The sequence below is a fragment of the Euprymna scolopes genome, chromosome 10 (assembly GCF_053919585.1).
Source record: "Euprymna scolopes isolate OS-2025 chromosome 10, ASM5391958v1, whole genome shotgun sequence".
Lineage (NCBI taxonomy): Eukaryota > Metazoa > Mollusca > Cephalopoda > Sepiida > Sepiolidae > Euprymna > Euprymna scolopes.
This window is the reverse complement of record NC_136491.1, coordinates 106,308,163-106,335,471: the sequence shown is the minus strand read 5'-3', so window position 1 is coordinate 106,335,471 and position 27,309 is coordinate 106,308,163. Positions and strand designations below refer to the sequence as shown.

The 27,309-nt window shown below is 31.7% G+C and overlaps 1 protein-coding gene across 6 annotated transcripts in view; it reads left to right on the top strand.

The window, feature by feature from the left end:
* Positions 1-27,309, top strand: part of LOC145286192 (dicarboxylate carrier SLC25A8-like) — a 92,161-nt gene that overhangs the window by 49,747 nt on the left and 15,105 nt on the right. For all 6 annotated transcript variants that reach the window (XR_013869122.1, XM_080134987.1, XM_080134988.1 and 3 more), the window contains 4 exons: positions 1,666-1,903; positions 4,170-4,370; positions 5,573-5,855; positions 8,805-8,894. Coding sequence is in view for 5 of the 6 variants with exons in the window: in XM_080134987.1 (XP_079991113.1) it covers positions 1,666-1,903; positions 4,170-4,370; positions 5,573-5,855; positions 8,805-8,894 (812 nt within the window). In the remaining variant the exon portion in view is untranslated. The remainder of the gene's footprint in view (positions 1-1,665; positions 1,904-4,169; positions 4,371-5,572; positions 5,856-8,804; positions 8,895-27,309) is intronic.

Below are 27,309 nucleotides of genomic sequence, written 5' to 3'. Positions count from 1 at the left end.
GTAGAGCTATATGTATAGTATTGGCTGCATATGATAATACATTATGATTTTTATATCATGTCATACTTAAGCTTTTTTTTTGTTGTTGTTGATTGTTTGGTTTTTATTCCTTTTCTCATACCATTTTCATCTGGAGTTAAGTGGTTATAACCATTCAGTTAAATAATCATATGCAATACAATTGTGTTAAACTGAATTATTAATGACTGATAACATTATCATGACATACGGATCATAAATAATCTAGACAAAAGCAGAACACTACCACTTATAGCATCTAAGCAGCTAATTATTTAGAAATTTAAAAAAAAATTTTTTTTATTAAATTTTCACCCCAAACAAGGCGCATTGCCACTTTGGTGTAGGGGGCTATTATCAGGGGCAGCAACTACTGGGGCACTATGTTGGGATTTGGGCAACAAGATGTCGGTTTACGTTGCACTTGAACTTCTGCATGTCAGTACAGTTAGGGAAGCAGGGACCTGGAATGGAATTCCAGAGTCTAGCGATTCTGGGGAAGAAACTACTGGAGTAGAAAGATCTTTTACATCTAGGGATCTCTACTGTGTGGGGGTGGGATTTAGCTGCCTGTCGGGTTTGTCGAGGATGCAACGGGGATGGGACAGAGGCTGAAGCTTAGATGCTAGTTCAGGGCCTATCAGATTGGCGACTCTTTTTAAAAAAATATATATCAATCTTTACTGAGAGCATAATTAACAGAAGTTCTGGAACATGTCAAGAGTGTAAGTCAGCCAGTTACAAGTAATTATCAATAGTTTTGAAAATTATATTGAACGATTTCATAATTATATCACAGGGTGAACCCACCCACAACCCCAACTGCTACTTTTAATATTAAAAAAAAAAAAAAAAAAAAGATTTTTAAATGCCACTCTTTTCATTAATCAACTTTAAAATCCTTCCTGTAATCCAACCATGTTTGATATAAATAGCCTTGTCTGTCTTGTCCACCAAGTTCCAGTCATGAATGTACAACAGTCTTTGATTTACTGTTGTTCATTGATAAGCAAACCTGGATGTGACGTCAAAACTCCTAATAATCCTTGTCACTATCTTGATTTTTGTATTTAAATTATTTGGACTACCGTTCTCGTCTCGAATGTTATTTTTAAAAACGTTTCAAATGATGTAATCTTCAGCCTTCTTCAAATGTATTTTGTCAAACTCAAGAATCTTCCTGTTGAACTGAGAAATTTGCACAGAATTTCAGATGAAACCTTTCATTTAACCCAATGGGGTAGTATGCTTTAATTCCATCAGCCAAGTACTTTATCCACTACACCATAGGTCAGCAAGAACCCATGGCATAATGGATAAACTACTTAGCAAAATTCAGTTGCAAGTTACACTCTTCTGGAAGTTGAAGGTTCAATCTTCAGTGTGGATGATATTCAAAATACAATTGCGAATTAAGACTTCTACCAAGTTATGACTGAAAGAATGAGAACATGCTACCTCATGGATTAAATAAAGTGTTCTGTCCAAAATCCTCTGTAAATTCACAACTTTTACAGAAAGATTTGCGAGTTTGATGGAAAAATTTGCGATAATAAAAATATTATGGTATTGTTTGGTAAACAAATTATTAATCAAAAGTAAAATATGTATATATATATAATTTTTTTTTTTTCACTTTCAAATTAGATTCAAGGAGAGGCAGGTACAAAAACAGGAAAGCTTGGCGTGTCCTCAAAAGCTGTTGAACAGGTCTTTAAATATAAGGGTCCAATTGGTACGATACGTGTGATCATTCGAGAAGAAGGTGTGCGCGGACTTTACAATGGAATTGTTCCCGGTTTGCAAAGGCAGATGTGTTTTGCCTCCATCAGAATTGGATCATATGACGTTTTCCGAGATTACTACACAAAACTCTTTAAAAGCAGTAAGTTTCTTTATTATGTATTACTTATGTATGTATATATATATATATATATATATATATATATATATATATATATATATTCTTCCAGGTTAATATTTTCCAGAGGTGAAACAATCAATGAATTTTTAACAAGGTTCTCAATACCAAAGAAGGGCAAGATATACTTTTTATTTGTTTTACATAAGCATTTATGTCACTACACATTCATGAGCACATTTCAGTCAGTCAGTTACAAGTAATGAGAGACCTCTTCAGGTGATGCAGCTTATACAAAAGATTTACAGACTCTTCTTCTGTATAAGCAGCATCACCTGAAGAGGTCTCTTGTTACTTGTAACTGGCTGACCGAAACATGCTCATGATTATGTAGCGACATATAAATGCTTATGTAAAACAAATAAAAAATAATTTTTTTTTTTTTTCTTAATTTCATTTGCCTCAAACAAGGCATATTGCCATTGAAGCATAAGGTGCTATATGATAAGAGCAATGAGATGTTTGTTCACGTCACATTTATATACCTGCATGTTGGTATTGTCAGGAAAAATCTAAGTTTTTTGTTTTTGTTTTTTTAATTTAAAAAACTTGTTTTTTTAATTTATTATACATATGTAAACATAGAATATACAGCATAATCACGTTGACACACCAGTTCTTGCTGGATCATTGAAGTTAAGCAACGTTGAACCTGGTCAGTACTAAATAGGTGACCATTTGGGACTTCCAGTGCTGTATGTGCTCTCCGCTTATCTCTGCATTGTTTCCAGTCATCCTGAACTTCTTGCCACTGGACTCAAACAGTGCCGATTCAGGAGAGGTATGGTTGGAGATTGCGCAACCCTTGCCTCACAATTACATGCACAACTGCCTCCTATGGGGAATATCCTTTGTCTTTCGAGACTGAACAGATGCATTGAAACATAGAATCATATTTTGAGTGTTTGCAGATTAAACGGATTCATATTTTGACATAATTAGGAAGTCTGAGTTGATTATTTAAGGGTCAAAAAAAAAATTGTAATCAAACTTCCCTTCTTAATTACAAGAATTCATTTCATATTATGCTTTTCATTGTAGAAAATTTCAGTGAGAAATCTTATCGGTGTTAAAATGTACACGTTTATACGTTTGTTTATAATCAGCGTAAATCAGCAGACAATGGTGAAAGGATCTAAGCAGTGTTTCGGTTTGTCGAGTTTTGTAAGTGTGGGTGTTTGCATATGACGGTGCGCTTGGGTTGAGATTTGTAGCAAATAATGGAAGAGGAGGACAGCCCGGTTTTTGCTGTTTTTTTTTTTTTTTTTTTTTTTTTTTTTTTCTTTTTTTTCCTCAATTGTTTATTGAAGAAAAAAAAATCTTAACTATATATGGAGTTGAGATGGATGAAACAAAGGCAACTTTGAATAAATCCAGAAAACCCTCTGATAGGTTCAACATATTATTTGTTTTTATTAATTCAGGTTGATGCATGTGTGAAGCAGGTTGTGCAGAAAAGATATTAATCATTTTCATTTTGGACACCAAAGAGTAAACTTAGCTGCTACAATCCTTTGTTAGTTATCAAAACTCTAATATCACCTCTGATGATCACACAGCATAACATATGCAATCACACTTATGAAGAAAGTTTTGATATTTATGCAGAATAAGAATTGCGTTATCATTGAATTTTGGGGGGCAGTTTATGTAAAACACCAGAACATTATGGCCCTTTTTTCTTTCTTTTTTTCTTTCGATAAAAGATATATTATTTCTGTACTTACAAAGATAATTCAATGAAAAGAAATTAATAAAAAAAAAATATGAAAACAATATTCTTTACATTGTTATGAAGAAAACACAATGAATAACCATTATTTTTACTAAACTTTATAAAAATTAAAATTTAAATAAAAAAAAAAAACACTCGCTGTAAGGTAAGTTTATGAATAAATATTTATTTTTTGAAGAACAAACAACTGATAGATAAAATTTTTTTTATTTTTGTTTTCTTTTTCAAACCAAAATATTTAGTGACTTTTTTTTTTTTTTTTTTTAATGACATTGGTTGCTGTGATTTCATTAACTCCGCATCTGAGCATCTGTCAACGTTTTACGTAAACTGCTCAGAAAATTCCAACGATAGCATGGTCCTTATCCTGTATAAGTATCAAGTAAAAAAGTTTTATGTGTATTTAGTTTTTGTTATTGTAACATACAACAGCAATTGAGTATTAAAATTATTATAATAAAACTGGATTTATTTTCTCTTTTTCTTTGCTACCAGATTCACAAAAGCCAACATTTCTCAGTAGAATGGCCGCAGGTATTACAACAGGAGCCCTAGCTATTATGATCGCCCAACCTACAGACGTTGTAAAAGTACGCATGCAGGCCCAGAGGCCTGGTGTTCCTGCACGCTATAGTGGCACAATTAATGCATATCGAACCATTGCTGTGACGGAAGGGGTCAAAGGATTATGGAAAGGTAAATCATGTTTGTCTGCTTCTCCCTTTTCCCACTTTATAAATGGAAGCCTCATCTCCGTTCTCTTAAAAACATTCTCAGTTTCCTGAAACACTCCAGGCTATCCACAAGGACCATTCCAAAAGTAGACTCCTATTTTTTTTTTTTTTTTTTTTTTTTTTTTTTAATACTCAAAAAGTTGAAGAGCTATGAAGACAAGAGTGATACCATTAAAATGAGCAAATTTTTGTGCTCCAGAATTTATTTTTCTACATAGTCACCACCATTCTCAATGCATTTTTATCAGGAATTCAATCACGCATTTCTACTGATACACATTCATGATGGGGTTGCTTTCTTAATCTTGTGCTGTCAATATCTACAACAGAGAGATGAAACTTTAGTCATCATAATAATGCAGTTTGCAACCCACTCTGATCCATTTGGGCAGAATAAAAAAAAAATAGGAGGCATTACTTTGGGAATGCACCTTGTGTGTGTGTGTGTGTGTGTATTTCTTATAATTCACTGCTTTATAAGGAATAAACACTCATTTCGCTGTTCATTTGCAACACTTGCGTACAATTGTTTTGGCCCATTGAATGTGGATGCACAGTCGTGAAACAGTTGGCAAACAGATAAAAATCCGATGCCCCCCCCCCCCCCCAGTAACAATTTTTCAGTTTTGACTCCTTAGTAGCCTCTTTTTCTGGATGAAAATCAAAGCTTCCTATATGTCTGAATATCCTATATACCAAATTTCAAGTCTGTAGAGCAAAAATTTGTTGAGTATACACTTTGTGGGTGTAAGGACAACTCTCATCCTCACTAGTATAGATATAATAGAATAGATATATTTACTTAGTTTACAAACAGTTTTAAGAGTAAGATTACAACAGTTGAACAGTTTCCGAACTGTCTTTGGTTTGCAACAGTTGGGGACAGTTTCTAGTTAGGGACAGTTGAATGCAGATTATGGCTCAAATCATATTGGGACACTTTAGGAGACTGGGATGAGTTGATATCAACTGTTAATAAAGGGGCCTCAATGGACAACTATGTAGATGTGAACCTTGGAGTTCAGAAGGGCAATAGTGGCATTACAGCATTGAGCATCAACAATTGTCATCAAGTGGGGGAGTGCATGGTTACACACTTTTATTATGAAATTATTTTTTGATTTCATTTTAATTCATTTTTTTTTTTTTTTTTAATTTTCCTAGGAATGGTGCCAAACATTGCTCGCAATGTCGTTGTCAACTGCTCTGAACTTGTGACTTATGACATCATCAAAGACTTCATCCTCTCTCGGAATCTACTGACTGACAATCTGCCTTGCCATTTTGTGGCAGCATTTGGGGCCGGATTCTGCGCCACAGTGATTGCATCTCCTGTTGATGTAGTCAAAACTCGTTACATGAACTCCAGTAAAGGACAGTACAAAGGTGTGCTCGACAGTGCTATGAAAATGTACCAGGAAGGAGGACCTATTGCCTTTTATAAAGGGTAAGTGACTTTCTGTTCTAGTGACAGGGAAAATGGGGAGCAGATATTTCAGTGGATCACTAAATTAAAAAAAAAAAAAAAAAAAAAGGTAGGGTTCTTCGGAATACTATCAATTAAACAGCAAATTTTCAGATCTTAGAAATAAGAAAGAAGGCTCAATTTTGCAAATACGATTAAATTTGATAATGACAATAAAACAAATAATAAATAAAAACTTAGTTCTAGAAATAATAAATTGATCAACAAATAGGAAATAAAACCTTGATCCATCAATAAATAAATTTGATTAAAAAAAAAAATAAAAATGAGAATTTGGTCCAACAATAAATAAATATGACATTTCTGAATTTTTTGAGATGACGTTGTGAAAATCACGCTCAAGATGAGAACAGCAGTCTGGTGAATCCAAATAATACGCATAAATAAATAAATAAAAACTTTGTCTAACAAATAATGCATTGTATTGAGAAAAGAGGGAGGAAAACCAAAATGGAAAGAAATGGATATATAATAATGAAATGAAATGATTGTGTAAATTGCTCAGACGCACTACAACTCATTAAAAATGTATGTGCATGGACTGGGGAGGGGGCATCAGGTGTTGTTTTGATGAATATAGGAAAACATAACAATTTAAGCATCTTGGCAGCCTACATACAAGCAGTTTGTGTTCAGTAATTCGGATCATGACAAAAATGTTTCCAAAAATCACTGCAACTGTGCTGTTTTCCAACTTTGTAGGTATGTTAAAGTGTTATATGCAAGGATCATTCCAAAAGTAAAGCTTCCTGTTTTTTTGTTTTTTTTTTAATTCAAAAAGCTGAAAAGCTACAAAGACCGTTAAAACGAGCAACCTTTTGTGTGCTCTAAAATTTATTTTTCTACAATCACCACCAATGCATTTTTGCCAGCGATCTAAGATGAATGTGCATGGGTGCCCAGAGCGCACTTTGTTATACGTGGGTCATTCCAACAGTAAAGCCTATTTTTTTTCTGACATCTTAGTTTTTGAGTTTAAAAAAATAGGAGGGATTACACTTGGAACAACCCTCACATAATGTAATGAATATATTTAAACTAGTCTGGGTGCCTGGCATTGCCCGGGTGTTTGGAGGTGTGTTGAGCAAAAAAAAAAAAAAAAAAATTTTTAGTAGGCAGGCAGGCTTGAATCCCTACCGTGAAGGAAGAAAAGAAAGTGAAAAAAAAGACACTTGTTTGCTGTTGCGTCCATTGCCAAACTGGAAGTGACGTAGGTCTAAATTAAGGCTAGACAATCGAAAAGAGGGGATGACTTTCTAAAGTATCGGCAAGAAAAGTGCCCAATCGAGGGTGAAGGAATTAATGTTTTTGTATAAAAGTGCCCAATCAAGGGTGAAGGAATGAATGTTTTTGGCCAATTTCTCAATATTTGTCGTCCGAAGAGTCGAGCTTCAAAATGATACCAATCTCGTGAAAATCCGTTGCCTCTGTCGAAAGTTTTAGGCAGACATACAAACATACATACATACATTTAAAAACAGACAGGTGAGATTTATATAATAGACTAGCAGGGCTACCCGGCGTTGCTCGGGACCGTATAAACAATGAAAAAACAAAAGCAGATATTGAACATATGTTTTATTCTTAGGGGAGAGGAATCTTTCATCTCAAGTTTTAGCGTTACAAACAAACATTTGTCTTTTATATATATAGATAATGACAGGTTTTTTGGGGGCCCCCCTCGAAGATAACTGATCAGTTGACCAACTTCTAGTGGTCCGTTTGACGTGAAATTTCGATATTTGTCATCCGGGTGATGGGGCTTCGATATGATACCAAATTTGTCAAGTTTGGTTCCGTCTTTCAAAAGTTTTAGCGTTACAAACAAACATACATACATACACACAGACGTTTGGCTTTTATATATATAGATGTATAACTGAATTCAAAAAGCGTGTTTTTTTTTTTGTTTTTTGTTTTTTTGGTTTTTTCGTGTCCCCAAAGCATATTGTCACTGAAGCATACGAATCAGAGCCAGGTTTATAGGGGCAAACTGAATGGGAAAATTGAGCAGACAGATGCTTGCTCATATTGCATATATATTTCTGCATGTTGGTATGATCGGGGGGGAGCAGGAAGGGAATTCAAAATGTTTGTGGTCTGAAAAAAGTAATCCACAATCGTTTTTCTCTCCACCCTGTCCCAATAAAATCTAATTCCAATTTCATTGGATGCCCATCGATCAGCTTGCCCAGCATTTCTGGTTTGATTCCAAAAAACTTTTAGGAATTCTTAGTTAGTTTTAAGCTACACCAGAAGGTGCAAGGAATGACAACCTCTCTAGATTCTTGTTTGGTATGTCTCGCAGGTCACAATCAATTAAACTAAGTGAATGTTCATGACATACCTTGTTTTTTTGTTTTTTTATTCCTGCATGCATGGTCCTTCCTAACTGAAGACGCCTCTTGCAAATAAGTTCCTCCATAGTCCAAAAATAAGGACAAAGACAAGACAGTTGAGGACAAAAAGAGGTTTATTTATCTGGGATCATCTGTTCTCAATCACTGAACAATGGGTGTGGGAGGGGGGGTAGGTAGAAAGAGGTCAATAAGTATTGTCTAATGATATCTTATCAGTACATTTCTAAAAGCGCGAGTTTGCACTTTTAGACTTCCAATCAAACTCCTTCAAACTTTTTGCTCAGTGTCATAAAAAAATTGTTTTTTCACTGTAAAAAAAAAAAAAAAAAATAACTACTTGGTGAAATTAAGTGAAATTTTTTTTCGGAGAACTTCATTCCGTAATGGATACGTACAATTTAAACTTTTTTCAATATTTTCGTTTTTTTTAATGTCTTGATTACTCTGTACAAGTATCGACATTTATTTAAAAAAAAAAATAAATAAAATAAAAAAAATAAAGGTATTTCCTAAAGTTTTATTGTAAATAATTATTGTTCTTCTCTTGTAGATTCTTCCCTTCATTCCTTCGACTTGGTTCTTGGAACATTGTGATGTTCATCACTTATGAACAGCTGAAAAGATTTATCTCCGCCAACAGGCAAGTGCTGGTCCACTAAACCTCCGAATCCATTATAGTCAAATGCTGAGACAAACCAACAAAGATCTTTTACAAAAAAAAAAAATTATATGAATCTCTTTGCATAAACTTCTGCATACATTATTACACAAAAATATGTGGCAACACACACCATCTCACATGGTTAAAATACACCCACACAAATCTAATATTTAGTTAAATATATACAGACTGGATTTTATGAACAAACAATGAAATTGAAACTGAAAGGCATTCTGTTAAAAATAAGGATGACCGATTCCTTCATTAAACTTGTTTTGATGATCAGATACAAAACCAATTGTTAGTTTATGATATCCGATCTGTATTTATTTAAAGAAATATGACTCATTTATTTTCTTTATATAAAAAAAAAATGTATACATTATAATGCTTAAATAATACTAGGTACAATGCTATACAATAGTCAAGGCATTTTTTTTTTTTTTTTAATTATTTATCTGCTCCTCCCCTTATCCATTCTCTCTTTTTTTTTTTTTTACTATGTGTTTTTTAGTATCGTTTTGGAGTAAAGAAAAATATTTTTAATGTGCTTCTTGTTTCTCTAATTTCTTTGGTAATATAAATAAAAAAAACATTTTAAAAATTTTTTGTCTCGACTATTGATAATGATGGCATTGAGCCCAGTATTATTGAAGTGTTTATTAAAATTTTGTATACATATGCACATACACACACACATATATATATATACATATTTTATACACATATATGTATATATATAATTACACTCTCGTGTATCATGAGGACAAACACAAAAGTGCATACATATACAATTATATATCCTTGAATAGATATAACGTTTGAATAATTCTCATACTCTTCACTCCATTTCCGGTGTCGATTTCTTTTTTATAGATTTCCATTATTTTATTCGGATTTTATTTTTATTTGTAAATATGCATAACACACGATTTCTTACAAATTTCCCATTTAAAAAGAATTTTTTTCGGCTCCTTTTTTCTTGCTGTGAAAAATTGGCAATGCTGCCAGAAAAGAAGTAATTATTTCGGCATTGCCATCAGAAATTCATATAGGATAGTGGATCTATCCGCCTTGCATTTTCTGTGGAATTCCAGACTATTTGTGTTTCTGTGATGAATGATATGTAACATTACTTGTGTAGATCTCTGCTGCTGTCGGAACCATGAATAAGACATCTGTCTCTTTTAGTGATTAGTTTGAACGCACAATTAAACTTTTTTTGTTTTTGTTTTTTTACAATCAAAATGCCACCGGTGAAAAATTTAAAACTAGTACAAATGTTCTTACGATGTGTCCATTTATTCTGCGTATTTATCAAAAAGAAAATATTACCTGAGGCATAAGCATAATTAACAAAGAAAATTATATTTTAAGCTTTAGTCAAAATCTGGTTGACAAAATAAAATGATATTTCAGACTATAGACAAAGCATGGTCAACAAAGCAAAATTTTATGTTTTAAACGACAGAAAAAGCATAGCAGACAAAGAAAAATGCCATTTCAAACTACAAAATGTGAATGATGAAACAAAATGTTTTTTTTTTGTTTTTTCAAACTACAGATAAAACATGATCAGTGAAGTGAAAATCTTTGAAACTGCATGCAAAACAAAATCTGATTTCAAACTACAAAGCATGATCACAAAGAAAATGCTTTTTCAGAATGACAGACAAAGCATGGCAGATGAAGCAAAATGCTTTTTCAGAAGACAAACAGAACATGATGTATGAAGTAATGATATTTTAGACAAAGCATATATATATATATATATATTAGTGTTGGGACAATGAATCGGAATCGGGGGGAAAAATCGGAAGATTTGGGGGTATCAGAATAGAAATCGGAAAAATTGATGCCTATTTTCCGATGCCAAAACGATTCTTTTAATTGTCTTTTTTTATTTGATTTTGCTTAAACCAAAATCTTTCATTGCTGATAATAATGATAAAATAAATATTTATTGATTTTAAATTACCAGTAAAGCTAAAATCGATAGATCATCGTCCACAAGTGTAATTTTATGTTTAGGAAAATATCTGCATATTAAACATGTGTTTTTACGAAAATCGGGGAAAATAACAATCTTATAATTTAATAATTAGAGATTTATAGAGAATCGGAATGGGTAATTGTATCGGAAAAAGGAAAAATATTGGAATCGTCCCATCACTAATATATATATATATATTACTTGCATTCACTCTAAAAAAGACACATTACTACTTGGACGTAAGGGGATACTATTTAGGACCATGCTTAAGGAAGATTAGCAAGATGTTGGTTTACATTACCTTTAAATTTCTGCATGTCAGTAGAGTCAGGAAATCAGGGAGCAGGAAGGAAATTCCAAAGTCTAGCTGTTCGAAGGAAGAAACTATTAGAGTAGAAGAGTTTATGGCATTTAGAGACCTAAACAGTGAAGGGGTGTGATTTTGTTGCTAAGTGGGTTTGTCGAGGATATGTACATAGAGATGGCACAAGTTTTAAAATACAGAATATGATTGACATAGAAAACATGCTGTTTCAAACTTCCGTGTGATGAAGGAAAGATGTTATTTTAGACTAACCATAACCAATGAAGTAAAATGCTTTTTCATAGTGACTATGAGTGACCAACAAAGAAAAATGCTTAGACTTGAACATGGCCGACTGACCAATAGATATGTATGGACACATTTAAAGAAATCTTGCTTTGCTTGTAAATAAAGGATGTAAAAAAAAAAAAAAAGGAGAAGAATGTATATGTTCGTAATAGTGTTTCTCGTGAAGGAGAAATCCTTTCTTGACGATGGGTAGCTGGTAAGGGTCTTATCTCTCCTTATTTGGAGGATGACCTTGCATCTTTTGCACACAGAAGATAGTTCATTTGTATGATAACCCGGTGGTTGATTAGATTTACAATCCTCGATAGCAAAATCGAACTGAACGTGAAAGCAATATAAAATAGAGATATTGAAAAAGAAAATGGAGGGGAGTAGGCAAAAAAAAATGAAAAATAAGCATCGATGCAGATAGAATGTTTTCTTAGAAAAACAACTTCATTCTCTTTCACCATTCTGATACACCACACCTCTGCTGATGAAGTTTATATATATATATATATATATATATATATATATATAGTGTAATTAAATAGTTTGCAAAATTCCAAAGATCAAGGTTTCTCTGTTGGTAGTTTGTTTTCAAAAGGTATACATTAAAATACTGTTTTATTCGCAACTAACAAATCTACAAAATGATATCTTTGCTGCATTTTTAGTCATTTACTCGTCAGATCCCCGCTTTGAAAAACATCTGAGGTGAACGTCTGATGACTAAGTGACTGAAAATGCAGCAACGGTATAATTTTGCTGACTTGTTTGTTGCAAGTGAAACAGTATTGTAATGTATACCTTTTGAAAACAATAAATTACCAACAGAGAGAAAACTTGATATTTGGAATTTTGCAAACTATTCTATTACAATATATATGCTCTGAAATCACAAAATATTCATTGAGCTTGATTTTTTTACCTTTTATAAAGAGAAAAAAATATTTTTTAATCCATTATGATTGGTAGATACAAACTGATTAACGTTTCAAGTAAATGATCAATTTACTATATATATATATATATATATATATTAGCTGTTTTTTTTTTTTTTTTTTTTTTTTTTTTTTTTTTTTGGAGGCAGCAAACTTTAAATTGACATATCCATTTTCTTTAATTGGAGATTTGGAAACTGTTGTAAATGCAAAAAATTAATACTTGGAATAAATCACGTATCTGTAAAATAAATAAAATTTTTCTGTGATTTTATTTTAATTTAAAGTTTGCTGCCTGTGAAAAAAAACAAAAACACCCTATATATATATATATATATATATATATATATGACATAATAAAAAATTTTAAATATTGTAATCGAGCTCCAGAAATAAATGCTTAATGTTTGTGGATTATGATATTTAAAATTTTAACTAATTATAATATGAAAGCTCTGTTTGACATAACCCGTTAACCATTGAGCTTATTTTTGCTTGCAGCATTTAAATATATCCCTGGAGATTCATAAGATCTAATTTGTTTAAAAAAAATAACTTTTATCAATTTTGTATTGATTGATCTCCTGGGGATATTTTTAATTATTTCGCTTCTCTAACAGAAACGTTTTCCTTAAAAATGCATAATGATAAAATCAGAATATATAAAAAAAAAATAAATGATTAAATGGACAAAATGCCAGAAATGAAAAAAAAAATCACATCAAAAGACTAGTCGGCAGACTAATAATCTATTTCTTTTAATACTGGAAAATAGTGTCACTTGAGCATGTGGTATAATAAAGAAAATGGCTGGTCATCTTTTAATGGATCCAAAACCAAACTTGTATCTTTTCATAACCAGCACTTGGCCCCAATTGAAACGAACAGCTCTCACCTTGAGGAAACACCCTGCTTGGACAAACTTCTTCAATCCTGACCTGAAATGGAAGACACATGTGTTGCCAATGTTACTGGTAAAATGGTTAGATCATTCTACTGCTCCAAAGGGTATCTCGCTCCCAACACAATCTTCTACCTGTATAAAAGCTAAGTACATCCTATGATGGAGTACTGTTGCCACCTTTGAGGAAGAGCTGCTAGGAGTACTTTTCCTGCATTGGCAGGGTACAAAACCACCATCGAAATTTATTGGGCAAAGCTGTTTTCTCCATCCTATTTTGAGAAGGCATTGTGAGTCTCTCTGCTCTATTGTTATTTTCATATCAGATGCTCGACTAAGCTTCTCTCTATACCCACCTGTCACCCTGTAGAAAGTTGGTAGCAGACACTCGTCCAGCTAGAAAAACTGCCAACAATTTCTCTTATCTATCTAAACATAAATTCCACAAGCAAAGTTTCTTTCCAAGAACTACCCATCTGTGGAGCACAATACTGCAAAGTTGCTTATGAGCTGATTATAACATTGCTGTTTTCAAGTCTAATGTAAACAAGTTCCTGTTGAGCTTTCTGCTTTAAATAAACAGATTCTCCCCAAGTACCACCAATACAGATCATGGTGTTGTTTTACTAATCATCTGAAACTGATTAACCCTTATCCTTTTTTTTTTGTTGTTTTTTTCCCCCAAAGGAGTCACTAATTATCAAGGCCTGGAGGCCACTCAAGGATAAGGGTTAATGAGTATACAGTGGTCAAAGGGAACATGTCGTAGCAATCGTTAGTAGTGAAAATTTGGTAAATTGGATTACTTAAGGAGATAACTTCTCAAGAATTTATTCACGTTGGACTTGATAAGTTGTGACCCCCCCCCCCTTGTTAGTAAAAAAATAAATAAATGAAAGAAATTAAATATTCATTTACTAATGCATTTTTGAATTTTTGATGTTATTTTATCTTTTATATCTTGCAGATTGTCCATTTTTTTTTAAATTTATTTTTCTATATATAATTCTATAGATGTTTGTGCGTGTATGCAAAATCTCCCCTATTTTTTTTCTTCCTGATTTCTTCTCATCTTTGCTTTTATCCAAATTCCCAATAACAGTTGCCTTGGGAGAGTGCCCTCCCCCCTCACAAAAGAAAAAAAAAAGAAAGAAGAATCTGTGCTTCAAAGAATAAGACCAACAGATAAAGAATATATATATATATATATATATATATAATTTTAGAATGATGTACTGTACAAATATTTAAAGACAAAATTAAAAAAGAAAAACGCTTTGACAAAAAAAAATTGTATTGAACAATGTGTAAAAAAAGAAATACATTTTATTATGAAAAAATAATTTTCTACTCAACAAATGTTGTTTTGGTTTTCTACTTTCAAAATTGCTTCTGCAGAAGTTCTTCATTTTCTCATGTGTGCATGATCGTTATTTTATGTGATTTGTTTGTGACGTTTTGCTAGTTTTTTTTGTTTTTTTTTTCAAATAAAATTTGATCCTTTCAATTGCTTTCTGGGTTAGCACCAAAAAAACTTCTCTACACAAGTTAAAAAAAAAATCAAGTTTTAAGAAAATGTTTTTAGCATTAGAGATCATTACAAAGTGATGGTGTTTGTGGAGTTTGTCTGTTCGAACACAAATGGAAACATGTGATTTGTTGACAAAAAAAGAAATAGGCAGGGTACACATTATTAAGGCGGTATTTTTTTTTTTTTTTTTTTTTTTTTTTTTTTTTTTAGGATGTCATTGCTAGAGTTCAAATCTCATGAGTCTAAATAATTTTCCTTAAATTTATAAAACATGTATCCAGTTAAAGAAATTAACATAAAAAAAACATTACAGAAATATTTAAAAACTAAATTTTTTTCTCAAACTTTCATTTTGACAACTTATTCATAGAAGACCTATTAGGATTTTGCTTTTTTTTCTTCATTTGTATTAACGAATATAGAACGATTCCAACAGTTGTATTAACGAATATAGGACGATTCCAACAGTTGTATTAACGAATATAGGACGATTCCAACAGTTGTATTAACGAATATAGGACGATTCCAACAGTTGTATTAACGAATATAGAACGATTCCAACAGTTGTATTAACGAATATAGAACGATTCCAACAGTTGTATTAACGAATATAGGACGATTCCAACAGTTGTATTAACGAATATAGGACGATTCCAACAGTTGTATTAACGAATATAGAACGATTCCAACAGTTGTATTAACGAATATAGAACGATTCCAACAGTTGTATTAACGAATATAGGACGATTCCAACAGTTGTATTAACGAATATAGAACGATTCCAACAGTTGTATTAACGAATATAGAACGATTCCAACAGTTGTATTAACGAATATAGAACGATTCCAACAGTTGTATTAACGAATATAGGACGATTCCAACAGTTGTATTAACGAATATAGAACGATTCCAACAGTTGTATTAACGAATATAGGACGATTCCAACAGTTGTATTAACGAATATAGGACGATTCCAACAGTTGTATTAACGAATATAGGACGATTCCAACAGTTGTATTAACGAATATAGGACGATTCCAACAGTTGTATTAACGAATATAGGACGATTCCAACAGTTGTATTAACGAATATAGGACGATTCCAACAGTTGTATTAACGAATATAGGACGATTCCAACAGTTGTATTAACGAATATAGGACGATTCCAACAGTTGTATTAACGAATATAGGACGATTCCAACAGTTGTATTAACAAATATAGGACGATTCCAACAGTTGTATTAACGAATATAGGACGATTCCAACAGTTGTATTAACGAATATAGGACGATTCCAACAGTTGTATTAACGAATATAGAACGATTCCAACAGTTGTATTAACGAATATAGGACGATTCCAACAGTTGTATTAACGAATATAGGACGATTCCAACAGTTGTATTAACGAATATAGGACGATTCCAACAGTTGTATTAACGAATATAGAACGATTCCAACAGTTGTATTAACGAATATAGAACGATTCCAACAGTTGTATTAACGAATATAGGACGATTCCGACAGTTGTATTAACGAATATAGGACGATTCCAACAGTTGTATTAACGAATATAGAACGATTCCGACAGTTGTATTAACGAATATAGAACGATTCCAACAGTTGTATTAACGAATATAGGACGATTCCGACAGTTGTATTAACGAATATAGGACGATTCCAACAGTTGTATTAACGAATATAGAACGATTCCAACAGTTGTATTAACGAATATAGGACGATTCCAACAGTTGTATTAACGAATATAGGACGATTCCAACATTTTTTTCCAATTCCAGTACAATTGCCGATTCTGATTCTTTATAAATCTCTAAATGTTTAACATTAATTTGTTACTTTTTCTGTTTGCGATAAAAACGCAAGTTAAATGTGCAGATATGTTCTCCAGCATAAAAATGCACTTGTAGGGTGTTGATCTGTAAATTTTAGTTTTATGGGTAGTTTAAAATCAATAAATAATTATTTTATTATTACTACTTGCAGTGGAAGATTTTGCTTTAAACAAATTCAAAAATAAAAAAAAGACAAAAGAATTTGTTTTGGCATTGGAAAGCAGCACACTTTTTTCGATACCGGTTTTGATTTTTATACCTTCAAAAGCTTCAGTTTTTTTTTTTTCTGATTTCGATTAATCGTCCTAACACTAGTATCAACCCAAGGGGAGGCGGGAGGGGGGGGACAAAATACAAAGTCTTCTTCTAAAAATAAGTTGTCTTAACAACAAAAATCCCAGCAAAAATGATTTTAATCATTTAATAAAAAAATTACATAACATTATTTGGTTTTCTAAATTTTAAAATTAAATTTACAAATTAATGTTTTTAAAGATGTGACTAAGTTTCTCTATTCTTAATTTGTGCTCGATTCAGACTTTACAACAGCTGTCAACAACATCGGATGTATACCTTTTCTGTCTTTCCACAAAGGGGTCAACCTCTTGGGTTAATACCACAAACAAAATGAAGAGGAAAATAAGTTTTCTTCTATGAATAAGTTTTCTTAACGACAAAAGTTTCAGAAAAAATTTGATAAAAAATTAGGTGCTTATGCAGAATTATACTTTATTAAAAAAAAACACACAAAAAATGCAGAAAAATCTTTGATGTACGTACTCGGAATGAAGAGGTCATATTCCAAAAACCATGTAAATTAAGGAAATCAAATTTTACAATTTTTAGCAATTAAAATGTTATAATTATTTGGAATACAAACAAAATCTCTGCATTCGAATTGAATTGTTGCCCTTGAATTTTGACAAAATTTAAAACCATATGGCAGGTTCCAGCCTCCTCCACATTTCCTCATAAAATCTAATTTTCTTAATTAAAAACAAAAAAAAAAACTTGATCAATTTATGAGTTTTGGAACATCGACATGACAAGTATGTATTTCAAGGATTTTTCTGTATTTTTGTTTTTTTTTTAACAGGGTGTGATTCAAACAGACATAAAAAATTATAACATTTGGCTTTCTAAATTTTTAAATAATTTCTAATGCTTTTTTGAGTAATAAAAATAATACCAAAATACATTCATTATAGTTATTTACACAAATACTAAGTAGTATATCTTGATCCGCTGACTCTAAAATACTTAAGGTCTCTGAAAATTTAGTGATTTTTTCTTTTTTAAGCATGACCATCTAATTTACATATGTGTATCTGTTCACACTCCAAGTATGTAAATAAAATGGTAAAATAAAAAATCCCTTTACTTCTGTATAAGAATAATAATACTTCTATGTAATAAGAATAATAACTAGCAGGACCCATGGAAATTCCACAGAGTGAAAAATATATTTAATCAACAAATGTTTTGGTAAAGCTAATATTTTTCTGGATAGCACAAAATAGTTTTTTGGAGAGAAAAACCAATAACACACAGCAAATATGAGTTTATTAACATTTCTATAAAAACGGTATCTATTGTATTTTTCTTATATAGAACTGACCCAAATGAGACAAATTAATAAGTACTAATACACAGAAAGTAATATTGTGTTACATAGTTCAATGCAAATAATAAAATGAGATTGTAAAAGACAATCTTTAATTCATTCCTTCAGTTTAGCACCTCTTAGCAGACAGTTCTTTTCTTTTTTTCCGTTTCTTTTCCTGTTCCCTTTTTTACATAATGTTTCATTGACGTTTTACTTCGGTGAAAAACTGCTGCACATCAAAATTACTAGGAGTTCCTTTCTCGCACCATTACGACAGTTATCATATATTATGATATTTGAAAACGAGGCTAGATCAAAGGAAGGTCACTTGCCTAGAGTTGGCCTTTTTACGGTCAAATTTTGTGAATTTAACCTTGTTATTTTTTTTTTAAGCAGTTTGACTTTGAAAATTGTATTTGGCCCTTTTCAATTCATAATATACAGACAGGAAGGAACCAGCAGAATATTATAAAATAATATTAATAATAATAATAATAATGTAGGAGGGTAAACAGTTACATATGGTCGCTATAAACAGCCATTTTTTTTCTATGGTGTCGAATGGTGCAGGTCGCCTAACGAAGTCTCATTGACTGAAACTGATGGGTGTTTGTAGCGATCATATGTAACTGTTTACCCTCGAATAAATAATAATAAAAACATATTTTGCTCTTGTTATCGAGCACTATCTAACAACCTCTGTGTATTCATTAGTCCCTACTTTTGAACATCTCAAACCTGAATATATATATATATATATATATATATTCTGATTGGTTACATTCGAGTGACAAAAGGAAAAAATTATTCCACAATCATAATTTGTTTGTATTTTTTTTATTATAGTGAATGTTTATATTTTCTTCTTTGCTGCCTTACACATATTTCACAACCTATAACGAAAAATATTCTTTAGTTTTATTTTGTTTCTCTTCAGAGATAATCAAATATGAAAAAAATAGACCCTGAGTTTCAAAGCAAAATATAAAGAAAAAAATCGCATAAACCCTCTTTTTTAACATAAAAATTTGCAATAAAACAAAATACAATGTATTTATGGAAATAAAAACAATGCAATATACATTTCGCTAAATTTTGATTTTTAGTTTGAACTTCAGATATAGAAGTAATAGTATAGTTTCTGCTTCAGACAGACAACTCCCAGATCTTTATTAGTAATATATTTAAATAACAAAAAAAAAGTTCTATTTTTGGTGGTAATTCCTTATGGGACTGACACCCTGAACTTGGAAAATTTTCAACAGAACATAAGGAGACTAGACAGGAAGCAAAACTTCATCATCATTGTTTTAATGTCTGTTTTACATGCTGACATATTTTGGATGATTTTTAAAAATTGACTTCTTAATTAACCTATCTCTGGCCAGGTTTTTATTTATCCTCCCTCAAATCCATTCCTATGACTTCCTTCCATATTTGCATTGATCTTCCTTTGCCAACTGACCCTGGCTTACTACCTGACCTGTTCTACAATTACTAACCCAAGAACTCTCCATTTTCTTTTTTTTTTTTTTTCAATGTGAACATACCAACAAAGTCTCCTGCCCTGCACACATCTTCATGTACTGTCCAGAATTAATTTTCTTCTGAGATCATCTTTTAGATTTCATAGCATCATGATGTTATGCAGCTTTGTTATCAACTACATATATAACATGCATATGTTGTATCATTATCTCAAAGATATTGAAGTGTTAATATTTCTGACAACCTTTTCTTTAATGCATCTTCATGTTTTAACATTTTGCCAGTGTTTCTCAACATGTTATCACAATGTCTCTTGTAGCAAACAGAAGTAAATGACTTTTTTTTTTTTTTTTTTTTTTTTTTTTTTTTTTTTTTTTTTTTAAATTATGTTCCTGAAGTTTTGAGATGATGATTGATTATTTGGATTATTTTGGACTACTGTTCTCATCTTGAGTGTTATTTTCAAAACATTTAGGTCCATATAATTTTTTTTTTTTACATACGGCTCACCACTTATCAAGGCCTGGAGGCCACTCGAGGATAAGGGTTAATGAGTGTACAGTAGTCAATGGGATAATATTGTAGTAATCGTTAGTAGTGGCAATTTGGTAAATTGGATTACTTAAGGGGACGATTCAACAAGAATTTGTTTCTGTTGGACTTGAAGACGATCAAATTGTAGTCATCTAGAAAGCAGGCAAACAAGAGTTTCACAGACGTGCAGTTCTAAGAAAGAAGCTTTGTTCATGGAATCTCTATTTAGGTTTAAGCACAGATAAAGAATGTGGGAAATTATTGATATTGGTTTCACCTCCTATCTTCTTTAGGTGTATCTTGTCAAACTCAGGGAATCTTTTTGTCAAATTCAGGAATCTGTACAGAATTTCAAACAGAACACTCTATTTAATCCGCAGAGGTAATATGTTCTCGTTCTGTCAGCCATGACTTAAGTCTTAAGTAATTTGCAATTAAATTCTGAGTATTGCTCATTGCACCTTCAACCTCCAGAATAGTATTACTTACGACTGGATTTTACTAAGTACTTTATTTGTTATGCCACAGGTCTCTGTGGACAATTCTAATATGAATTTTGGGTGCCTTTAAATGTATTCTTGTTTTTAGGTATACAATTTTACTACTTATCACTATACATCATTACTTATTGAGATATATATATATATATATATATATATATATATATATAAATATATATATAGAGAGAGAGAATAATTGTAATTACATTATTTCTTAAATAGAGAGAGAGAATAATTGTAATTACATTACTTCTTAAATAAGGATTGATATATAATAAGAAAATATATTTCCACAGAAATATATAAAATACATATATATATAGGTTGTCCAAAATGTCTCTGAAGGGTTTTGAACTTAAATAGATTCTTTATTTTTTATATCTTTCTGTAATTTTAACACAATCTGACTAAGAAATTGGGATTTTTTAAATACAAAATTTAAACAATCTTTATTTTTGGAAAATATAAAAATAATGTCTTTTAAATGTTTTCCATTTTCAGTTCGCATATTTGTGTTTTTTCCAAAACATTATTCTTGGCGGATTGTAGAATCTCTGGATTGCGATTTAACTCCTTTATTTCATTCTTCATTCTGGCAGACCTCGAAACGTCAAACCCCAAACCCTGCAAGAATTGAAGGAAAACATCAGGAACGAAATAAGGGAGTTAAATTGCAATCCAGAGATTCTGCAATCTGTCATGAATAATGTTTTGGAAAGAGCACAAATATGTGAAGCTGAAAATGGGCAACATTTAAAAGACATTATTTTTCATAAAGATTGGTTTGATTTAAAAAAAAAAAAAAAAAAAAAAAAAAAAAAAAAATTCTCAATGTCTTGGTCAGATTCTGTTAAAATTGCAGAAAGATATCAAAAATAAAGAATCTATTTTTCAAAACCCTTCAGTGAAATTTTGGACACCCTGTATATTATATATCATGAAGAAAATTTGTATTTTTTTATGTATAAATTAAATAGACTTGTAAATTTAACAGACATAAATATTAGTATTACTTTTTAGACCAGATAAAAAAGCTCAATATTCAAGATAGAGCAATAGTATAAGAATAATTGGATTAAAATTCTGTAAATTAAATTTTACAATTTATTTTTCAACAAAGAGTACTAAGAAAATTTTTTTTAAATTTCCTTATTCCATAGTTTCAATAAATGGCTTATATCATGAGAGGAACATTTAGCAAAATGAAATTCATATGTAGTCTATAAATTTTGCTGATGAGCACATAAATTGAATACTAAAATTTTGGGATAAATCATACACACATAAATTTATTCAAGCCTGGACTGATTTTTGGAATATCCTTTGAACTTTTCCTTTTGACATTTTGTCAAATTTTCATGCATCCCAAAACTTTAGTATTCAATTTATGTGCTAATTAGCAAAATTCATAGGCTGTATTTGAATTTCATTTTTGTTTCCTCTGGTGACATGAGCCATTTATTGAAACTCCATGGAATAAGGAAAAAAAATTTATTTGTCAAAAAATAAATTGTAAAATTCAATTTACAGAATTTAGATCCAATTGTTTTTTTTATATATACACATATTTTTTTTATTGTAAAATTATCTTTTATGTATAATTAATGTTTTCCATATTGTATTAAATTTTTTACTAGGTCTGCTTAGGTGGTGATTGTTGTCCAGCATATAATTGCTTCTTTGACTCATCTTACTCTCGACTGTTATCTCTTTCTATAACGTTTGCGTCATCTCAAGATGAGAGCAGTAATCCAAATAATCCAAAGAATACAGAAAGAAAAAATATTTTGCCAAAATAGGATAAATCTACTTGATATCCCCTCATGTATATTTTGCATGGGATGCAGTGAAGTCATTTTAATTTAGAATTTTTGTTTGTATATTTTTTTGTTAAAACTTATACAGAAAAAAATTTTTTTTTCGTTGTCACAGAAGACTTCACTGCAATACTGTACAGATGAGATGGAAAAGTCTTTGAGAAACATTGTTTGTATATACAGTCTCGGCCATATGAAAATATACCTCCTACTTATTTTATTCTCTTTATGTATGACTAGCATGACTTGTTGGGGTGGGGGCAAAAAATGGTAAAATTTAAGCTCTGTGGGTGTGACTTGTGTAGTTTTTAACTTTTAGTTGGATATGCACAGACAGACAATTGCCCTTTATGTAATAGACTAGACCTTTTAGCTTGTTAAAAGTGGGCAAAAGTTATAGCATATTGACTTATGAGTGCTTTATGCTAAACTGATTGAATATTAAATTTGTAATCTTTTTGCATTGAATACCAATCCTTATTAACTGTGCATCGAATGGATATCATAATACTTAGTTCGTCGCACCTTATAATAACAAAGGTCCATGCAAAAATACAGCCAGATTGCCCTGGTAGTTTCCGAGAAAACTTCTAGAGTAAATATGGTATTGTGGTGACTAATCCCTAAATGAGGAAGTAACTAAAGTAATGTTTAATAAATTAAAAAAAAAATTTTTTTAAATGAACGTTTTCAAAATAAAACAAACGTGAAAAAAAAATTGAGGTATATTTATTTATGGGTAATACTGTATACATTTGCATACTTATGTTTGTCTATGGGCATGTGTCTATTCATATGTATATTTGGTGCGTGTGTGCATGCGCGGAGGCAGTGATTACTCTGCTGTTATTTGAAAATCTAGCCTCACTTTGCTGATGTTGCTGCTGGGAGTTGACATTCTTGGAAAGGGTAGGTGTCTATAAAACAGAAATATATATTTTCCTTCATCATTTGAAAAAAAAAAAATTGTGCTTGTATCTTTTTTTTTTCTTTATTTTATACTAGGGATGGGGTCACCGCTTATCAAGTTCTAAAAGCCGCTGAAAGATAAGAGTTAATGAGTAACAGATGGCTAGTGAGACGACACTGATGGTCAGTAATGATATGGAACTTGGGTAGTGTTTGTTTGTTTAAGACGACAGTGATTTATTTACACTAGACTTGAAATTAGTGAAGTTATAATCAGCTGAAAAGTAGCTCCATGGTAATGTGTTCCAGACGGGTACTTCAAGGAAGGAATTTTGCTCATGGAATTTGTTTACTTTATAGGTGCAGATAAATGATAAGGGAAATTGTTGGCATTTGGTATAGCTAGACGAGTGTCTGCTGCGAATGTTCTATGGAGGTGGAGAACAAAGATAGAATCTTCTTCAAATTATGCATAGTGGACTCTCCTGTCAATTTCAACATATGAGGTTCCGCCACAACAACCAAGTTGCTCAGAAATCCACACAGATGATTTGTTTATAGTGGTGAAGGCTTTGTGTAGAACCAACCACGCTTTTTGGTATTACTGCTAAACTTTGTCGGTGCAGATGACTGCCAGAAGACAGAGCATACAGCAGATCACAGGTTTTTACATTGAAGTTTCCTTTTTCTAGATGCATGTCTTAATGAAGACTGGGAGTGCATCTCTTCCAATGAATTAATGCCACTCCAGCTACCAACCTGGAAATTTCTACGACTCTGCGCAGTACATACAGCACCTAGCCTTCCCAAATGATCGGTACTGGCCAGGCTCAACGTTGCTTAACTTTGGTGATCTGGTGAGAATCAGTGTGTCAACGTGATTGTGCCATATAAAATTATAATATATATATATATATATATAATATATATATGCACACCAGATCATTAAAAAATTCTGAAAATGACATATATATATATATTACTAATGTCATTTTAAAAGGATTCAGGAAGGAACAAAAAGTAGTAAAACAAATAGTTTTACAATTATCAATCTTGAAGATTTTCGTGGTTTTTAATATTTTAGATAGGGATTGATAATTTGGATTATTTAGACTAGTGTTCTCATCTTTTACATTATTCTCAGAACGTTTCAGCTAATGTAACCTTTGACCTTCTTCAAGTGTGTTTCATTGGACAGGAATCTTTCTGTCTAACTCTGGGAATTTATACAGTCGGCCAGGACGTGCGGCATAACGGATATAAGTACAAGTAATTATCAGTTCTAAGCGACCCTCTTCTGGAGGTTGAGGGTTCAATCCTAAGTGCAGGTGATATTAAGAATAAAATTATGAATAACTTAAGATTTCTACCAAGTCATGGCTGATGGAACAAGAGCAAGTTACACTCTTGGCTTAAATAAAGGGTTCTGCTGGAAATTCTGTACAGGTTCCCCAAGTTCACCCAGACATACTTGAAGAAGGTCGGAAGTTAAATAGGCTGTGAGCATAACATCCAAGATGAAAATTGAAGATTTTTCAAATTTCATTCTAATTCAATGTAATAAAATAAGTCCAACTTCTTCTTTTTTTTTAAAAAATGCCAAAAAAGAAAAAAAGAAAATATATGTGTGGAAGTTTATGTATTTACTCTATGTAAAAACCAAGGAAGACTCTGTTATGTGGTACTTGCACATACACCACTTGCTTAGTGGAGAGAGTGGGTCTGGTTCTGCACAATGCATACTTTATTTCAGACCCTTTCAGCATGGAATGTCATTTGATGATTCTGATTGTTTTGTGCTCAAGTCACTGCTATACTTTATTTAAAGCTGTTGAATATTGTATCTGGGTTACCAGAAGTTACCCTTGACTAGAAAAAATAAAACTTGGCTGATTGACACTCACCTGGATGAAAAATGAATATTTGTTTTAATTTAATGCTGAGGCCTGCAGACAGAAATACAGTTGCTGTTAAATAAACAATAAAATGAATGGAAGCTTGTAAGTTCCATAGAAAGCATGGCTACATTTAAAGCATATGTGAAATCCCAGAGTGGTCTTTGCAATTATGAATGTATGAGAGTCCAAGACTGTTATACTAACTAGTCTGAATTGAGATTGACAAAAAGACAGTTGGCTAGTGAGTTTGAGAGATCAACTACCATCAACTTAGTTGCACTCTTCACTTTCTGGTTCTACATGCTTGCCACAACTGAGCAATTACAATATGTAAACGTGTGCTATCATTTTTTTTTTTTTTTTTTTTTTTTTTAACCACAACAGCAAGGTACAAGCGCATGTTTACCCAAACAAATGACTTCCTGCTTTGAAAGTAACCTGCACAAAACCACGTAGTCTATACTAAAGATAATCTTACATTTCTGAATTTTTGAGATGAGGATTAATTATTTGGATTAATCGGACTATTGTTCTCATCTTGTGTCATTTTCACAACATTTTGGTCGATGTAACCTCCGATCTTCTTCACGTGTATCTTGCCGAACTTGGAAATACTTCTGTCGAACTCAGGAATCAAGACAGAATTTCGAACAGAACCATTTATTTACTTCACGAGGGTAGCATACTCTTGTTCCGTCAGGCATGACTGGATAGAGTACATATAGTGCAGTGGTTAGAGTACTTGGAAAAATCAATTGTAAAAATAATGTTCTCTTGAAGGTTCAATCCCCAGTGTGGGTGACTGAAAAATAAAATTGCAAATTACTTAGGACCTCTATTTAGTCATGACTGAAGAATGAGAGCATGCTACCCCCCAACAATCAGCAAAATCCCACCCTACACAGAGATCCCTAGATGTAAGAAGGCCTTCTACTCTAATAGATTCTTCCCCAGAACTGCTAGACTCTGGAACTCCCTTCTGGGTTCCTGTTTTCCCAACTGGACTGACATGCAAAAGTTCAAGTTTAATCTGAGCAGACATCTTGCTGCTCAATTCCCTACATAGTACCCCTGCAACTTATGTCCCCAATAGTAGGCCCCTACATCAAAGTATCACTGTGCCTTGTTTGAGGTGAAAAAGGAAATTAAAAAAAAAGTAAATAAAGGGCTCCGTTCAAAATACCACCCAGATTCCAGGGTTCAACAAGATACATCTGAAGAAGGTCAAAGGTTACATCGACCAAAATGTTGTAAATGTGACACTCTAGAGAACAGTAGTCTGAAAAATCCAAATAATACGAAAGATAATCTTTTTGGCAATATTATCTACGGGATCCAAGTTTATTATAAAGTTTAATTCATTACTTTTGGACGAATGCACATTTTCTTTTCCATTTACTTTCAGTATTAATCATTTCTGTAAATAAACATATTCAATTTATTATATTTATAATTTTTCTGTAAATAATTTCAATGGAAATAATTTTAAGTTTTCAGTTATTCAGATATGTTGACCTACATTTTAATCAGATTAGATTACACTGATTAGTGCAGACAGCTTTCAAAGCAGAAAGTTGTTTGTCTCTAAATATGCACTGGTATCCAGCAGTAATAATATATAACACAAAACTATTATGAAAATTTATTTTATACTATTTTTATAAAGAAACGTTTTACTAATTCAGTTTTTTTTTTTTTTTGCTATTGCATGTTACTCCCATTTTGCAAAGCATGTGTGCAATTGAAATATTTCCAAAATCTGCATGCATGTTTAGTTAGATTCATTGAATAACAACTTTTTTTTTTCTTTTTAAAGATTTTCTTTACATGG